The sequence below is a fragment of the Staurois parvus genome, unplaced genomic scaffold, assembly GCF_062004578.1.
Source record: "Staurois parvus isolate SC_StPar_1 unplaced genomic scaffold, SC_StPar_1.0 ptg000188l, whole genome shotgun sequence".
NCBI classification, from domain to species: Eukaryota; Metazoa; Chordata; class Amphibia; order Anura; family Ranidae; genus Staurois; species Staurois parvus.
In genome coordinates, this window is record NW_028317984.1 from 1,499,412 (window position 1) to 1,505,959 (window position 6,548).

The 6,548-nt window shown below is 38.1% G+C and overlaps 1 protein-coding gene across 8 annotated transcripts in view; it reads left to right on the plus strand.

The window, feature by feature from the left end:
* Window positions 1-5,742, plus strand: part of LOC149462016 (protein phosphatase 1 regulatory subunit 12B-like) — a 211,580-nt gene extending 205,838 nt beyond the window's left edge. For all 8 annotated transcript variants that reach the window (XM_089677575.1, XM_089677579.1, XM_089677576.1 and 5 more), the window contains one exon: window positions 5,480-5,742. In XM_089677575.1, the coding sequence (XP_089533701.1) occupies window positions 5,480-5,566 (87 nt within the window). In that variant the 3' untranslated portion in view covers window positions 5,567-5,742. The remainder of the gene's footprint in view (window positions 1-5,479) is intronic.
* Window positions 5,743-6,548: the final 806 nt, after the last annotated feature.

A 6,548-nucleotide genomic window follows, 5' to 3' on the forward strand; every position in this document is an offset into this window, starting at 1 on the left:
TACAAAGGCAATAGCCAACCAATACAAAGGCAATAGCCACAAATGGGCTGTAAAATCAATATATCAGTTTCACAGAAAAGTTCAGCCCCACTTTGGTGCATATTTTCTAACAAATATCTGCATTTAAAATTCTGGAAAAGATCCAATAAAAATCATTTTTCTTGGGCAACAATTACAGTATGTGAAAACTGACATGTAGTTTATATCAAGTAAAATGCAGAAATTAAACTATCAGAAGAACTGTTCATTCACGCTGAGTAGATAGTACTTAATCTTTTACCAGCATACATGTAGATAATCAAATTTATATATTCCATTGTACCCCTTTTAAATTTTTGAAAGCACCTCTCCAGGAGCCCTCAGAGTATAGTGAAAACCTCTAAGCATTCTGACCAGGTTGGCTGGTCCCAGCTGACTGCATCAGAGGAAGATGGCAGCCGCTTAAGTCTTAGGGCTCATGTACACTGCAGCTGATAAACTCACGTTTAGGAGCTGTTCAGCATTTTTTCAGCAGCCCCTGAACTCACCCTAATGTTTTCCTATGTGTCCATGTACACATCTTCGTTTACAGGCATTTGAGTTTACAGTCGTTTTTTTGAACGCAGAAAACTTGCGTTCAGCAGTCGATTTTATCAGTGTTTCAAATGCAAAACGCTTCTAAATGCGGCAAATCGCGTTTATAAGTATTTGCATCTGAATTTTTTTTTTTTTTTTTTTTTTTAACACTTCCAGTTCCTGATGCTGTCCAGAGCCTTTTTTCAGATGCACAAAACACTAAAAACAGGATGTTCCTATCAAGCTTGTCACACATTGGAATGACCAATTCACACCTGAGACCTCTCCCACTCTTGGAAACAATAGATATGTTAATGATCATTCACACCTCAAATTCCTCAAGCAGACCCCCTGCCAGATGGCTTTAATGACTCACTCCACTGGACACCTTTTCCACCCTTGGAAACAAAAGAAATGTTAATGAGCAACTCACACCTAAGCTAATTTCAACACATACTTCTGCCTCTGCTTCTACTCTCTGTATCTCTCTGAAACCGTTAATAATTTACCACTTTTCAGTGCATTCTGGGCATTTGGGAGGTTCTCCTATGCTTAACTTTAAAAAACGCTTCTAAACGCAAATAAACGAGCATTAACGCATTATGCAAACGTAGCTAAGCAGACGTTTTTCAGCAGTCACTTTCCATCATTCAGAAGTGTCCCATGTATATGGGGCCTTAAAGCAATCACAAGAGTTCCTATTAAGATCGATACTATATGAATCCTAAAACAAAATATAAACAAAATAACAGACAACTTTTTAGGCTCCATGCACGCTGGGCATTTTAATAATGCTGGTAGCATTAGCTGTGTAAAGTGGCATGTTTTTCCAGTGTTTTTTTTAGCATTTATGCATTAGCGTTTAGCCGCATTTGCATTTTTTAGTGTTTTGTTACACAAATAAATAAAATGTGTGCTAAAAAAAAGCCCAAAAACACTAGTTTGCCATGTTTTACCACGTTTTTCAGTGTTAGAGTGTTTTTACAGCTAAAAAAACTTGTCTAGAAACCCACTAGTTATGTTTTTTTTCCAGTCAAAAACCGCCCCTTGCAAAAAAAAGTTGATTAAAGCCTATGTGTGCATGGACACATAGAAAAAGATGCTGTGGAGTGTACTGGCTGTATGAAAAAACAGCAAAAGCCAAAAACAGCTGCTGTAAAAATGTCCAGTGTGCATGAGAAAAAAAAAACATGTAAAGAGAATAAACAAAATGTAAATGTATCCATTTTTATCCAATGGCCCCAAATTAACAATGTTAAAAGACAGCTTCTATGTGGAATTGTGTCAGCTGTGCAAAAGACATGCTGGTAGGTTAATTGGCTCCTGTCTAAATTGGCCCTAGTATGTGTATGAATGAATGTAAGTTAGGGACCTTAGATTGTATGCCCCTTGAGGGTTAGGGACTGATGTGAATGTACAATATATATGTAAAGCGCTGCGTAAATTGACGGCGCTATATAAGTATCTGAATAAAAAAAAATAATGTAGAAGTGTGTGCAACGATTTCTCTTTATGTACACCAAAATATTCAAGCACTTGTACCACAATTATATGTTCAAAAATGTGTGCCATTGGCCAAGTGGTGTAAATAATCTATGCAGGTGGTACTCGTATATGTCATGTGGCATATGTAAGCAATAGTCCAAAAAGTAGAAAATGAAAATCTTCAGCTGCGAAATGCAAAAGTATATGAGTTCATGTTTCTCCGTTTTACAAATGTGTGTGTGTGTGTGTGTGTGTGTGTGTGTGTGTGTGTGTATATACAGTACATCTGCCTCAAATTAATTGTTTTACTACTTGCAAATATCCAACTTACATTAAGCAACTGTCACATGGAAAACTGGAGGAGCAATGGCTGTGCCTATTTTTTATTTCATGCGACACATTAAGAAAGTGTCGTGTGCCATTTTTATTAATTAGGTACACAATGCTCCACATCAATTTGCATATACAACTTGGTGCAGATCTCCCCCCCCCAGCTCCCTCCCCGTCTCTTCTGCATAAAAGCTTCTTTCCTGATAGCATACCTTTTTCCAATTGTACACAAAACCTTGCATGCGCAGCGGCTATGTAAATCTCTGCATGCTGTGGGTGCCGGGATAAACTAACTCACATGTGCGTGCACAAGAGTTGCATCATCCCAACCCAGCCAACCATGACAGCCAAAAACACCAGGAGACCAGAAGATTAAAGTACCAGTGATGAGAACATGAATATTGCAACACTGGAGGAGAGCTCTTTAAATGAGCCATAGCATGTAAATATGCAGAGCATACCTTATACCATTATAGCAAGAGCTCCTGGGGGCCCCAAAAGCTCCATTATAAGAGTTTAGTTCTGCTTTAAGTCCTAGGAGCTGACCATCTCTTTCCAAATGTGGTGTAGTTTTTTTTCAGGTCCAAATGATGACAAACACCAAGTGTTCTCTATATTAAGGTTTTCACCGACAATTCGCCTATTTTTCTAATAAAATGTTAGGAGAAAAATATGTGTAATCTTATGGGGAAAAAATTGATAGACAGACGGTTAATCACATTACAAGCTGCTGTATTTTTTTGTGAGAACAAATAGTGATTTCTATTTATAAATGTTGTTATTGTAGTTCCATTATCTGACAGTCTTTTCCTTACCTAAAAGCACCTTTGTTTGAGACAGAATTTTGAGAACAAAGATGATAAACTTTTTAGAACAAAAATAGATTTTTGTATTAATTGTACATCAATCAGCCATAACATTGAGATATCTGATAAGTAAAATGAATAACATTATCTTGTTGCAATGACATCTGAAGGACAGTGGATATATTGGGCAGCAAGTAAACGTTGTCCCTCATGTGTTGAAATCAGAAAAAATGGACATCGCAGTTTGTTGTGTATGAGCTGTCAATGAGCCCATGCTGACTTGTGTCTACAGCCAAAACCGCCTACAATGGGCATGTGAGCTTCAGAACTGGACCCTGGAGCAATGAAAGAAGGTGGCCTAGTCTGATGAATCACGTTTTCTTTTACATCATGTGGATGGCTGGGTGTGTATGCATCACATACCTGGGGAAGAGATGGCACCAGGATGCAGTATGAGAAGAAGGCAAGCCAACGGAAGCAATGTGATGATTTGGGCAATGTTCTGCTGGGAAACCTTGGTCCTGCCATTCATGTGGATGTTACTTTGACATGTACCACCTACCTAAACATTGGTGCTGACCAAGGACACATTTAATGGAAACAGTATTCCCTGATGGCAATGGCCTTGTTCAGAAGGATAATGCACCCTGCAAAAATGGTTCAAGAATTTTTTGATGTACACAACATGTTTTGAAGTGTTAACTTGGCTTTCAAATTCCCCAGACCCATGGAGGACCCACCTCGAAAACTTACATGACTTAAAGGATCTGCTACTATTGGTGTAGAATCAGATACTACAGCACACCTTCAGCGGTCAAGTGGCTTTCATACCGAGACAAGTCTTTCTTGGGTGAGGGATACGAGATTCACAGGCATTTTAGGATATGCTACCGCCTACAGGAGGATTTGTGCACAGGCAAAAAAACAAAAAACGTTGACCAGTCTGGTATAACCTCTCCCACTCTCAGCAAGCCTCAAATTTGTAACAAAGTAGTGCCAACAGCAAGTGTCAGGAAGTGGATCTGAACCCAGGACCTTTGCTGCTCCACCTGAGATACTGGACAGTTCCCTGCATGGTCCCTTGGACAAACTTTCTTTCTAGCTACCTTCCTAGCTGCTACCACACCCAGGCTTACTCACCACCTGATGGAGCAATCCTGAGGACAACGACCTGGCAGCAGCATGCAGCAATACAATCAGGAGCTCTGGTGAAGACCAGTTAGTGTTTAGACCCTGCACTTTTCCACTGCTATAGCCACTGGCTTCCAAACATAACTACCTTTTAGTGACAGCAAGACCATAAACACAGAGGAACGTTACCTGTGTCCCTTAACTATAGGAAACGGATTTTCCTGTTGACAAGCTTCAATCATGCTATACCCATATCTGGTCCTTATTTCAGCAGAACATAAATATTGCTGGAGACTAGGGACTTTGGCTCACTGTCTCCAGGGGAAAATGTAATGGCTGAGGTAGATTATTTTTGGGAAATAGGTTATTATAGAAGTGTGCAATCAACTGTATTCTGAAATCACTGTGACACAGATTCCACCCCATACACTTATGATACCCCTGCTGCTCTTTCAAATACTCTTGTGATGAACACACTAGGATATTGAGCATAAAACTAAAAAAAAAAAATGAATAAGCACTAGGTATCAGTGTATACCACTAAAAACTATACTTTCTCAAACTTAACTTCTTTTGAAGTCATGAAGTGTGTTGAGCACATTCACATGTATTGTCATAGTACAAAAGAGTGAATGTCTATTTTTTGGAGGATAAAAGATTGCTTTTGGTCCTGGTCATTTTGCAACTGTATAATATCTGTGGTAGGCCATATACTGTGTGCATAGCACCATATTAAATCATACTTTAGAGAATCTCAAAATAAACATACATGGATTAATGCAATGTAATCAAAGGATATTTTCACGTACTCAAAAGACATTTGTGCAGTGTGAGAAGCATGATCCAGTTTTATTTTGGTCTGGAAAATCCCTTTGTGGGACAAGCTTTTATTTTTTGGTATACAGATATTGTTTGTAAACAAAGAATGTTCTTAGACAGAATGATATGCCTAGCTCGCAATCAAATTCTCTTTGCAAAAAAGAAAAAAAAAAAAAAAAAAAAGTAAGACTTCTACTTGTTGCCCTGGGGCAGCACAGACTGGCTAAGAGAATTCCTACTTTAGACTTATAAATTTGACAAAATATATATTTATGTGACCTCAAAACCTTTGTGCAATAATTCTTCACTGCTGTGATTCATTACACCACCTGATTTTTATACTTCTGTTGCAGGTTGTTACAGACCTAAAATCTGATAACCAGCGTCTGAAAGATGAAAATGGAGCCTTGATTCGAGTAATAAGCAAACTTTCCAAGTGACCCTGTAAATTACTTAGTGAAAACAGATATAACTTAACCCATATAATGTGTCCATTCTGTAAAATCTATACACACCTTTGGAGATGCCACTTCAAAGAAAACTTCATATTTTGGATGCATATTTTGTGTATATCTTGGGAGAAATAGATTTATTAAACAAGGAATTTTATGAAATATTCACGGCTTTAAATATTCAAATGGATGACTTAATACACTGAATTTATAAGTTTGTATATACATTAATGCAAACTAACAGCTCACAATGCTGTAAGGTTGAAAAAAATACACCAGAAGGCAAAGAGGAACAAAAAATCTCACAGCCAGTTAAGTCATCTGTTATTAAACGGACCTCAGAAAATTAAAATGTCACTGCAGCGCTACATTTTTAAATTATAAAATCACTCTTAAAGCTGCTCTTATATTCTCACTTAAAGCCAGCCATACATGGGTTGAAAATTATCCAGTTCAGCAGGGACTGGCTGAATTTTGATCCATGTATGGATCAACTTGTCTACAACCAGCCTGTTGGGTTTTTCTTGAACGACCAGTGCTGCTGACAATAGCCAGCAATACTAATCATTGTATTCTGATGGTGGGGAAGGCTCCCTGCTGTCAGAATACCATAGTGGGAAGGATTCACCCATCCATCTCAAATATGTGAATGGGGGTACCAGATTTTTTTTTTCCCCCCCAACACGCTGGTTGAGCAAAAAACAAAAATGATCAATGTATGGGCTGCCATACTGTTTGCACTCCCTTACTGAATGTGTTTGTATCATAAACCCTGGTTCATTTTTCCCAGCTTATGAGACAAGATGTTCTGATCACTGCAAGATGGTACTAGGTCATGTGGATCACCCATATTATGATGGGTATTGGGATTATTCTATCTAGCATGTTGCTGTACCACATATTAGTTATATACAGCATTAGTTGCATCTATAACATTCTTTTTTATGACAACAAATTCGATCATTGTTAT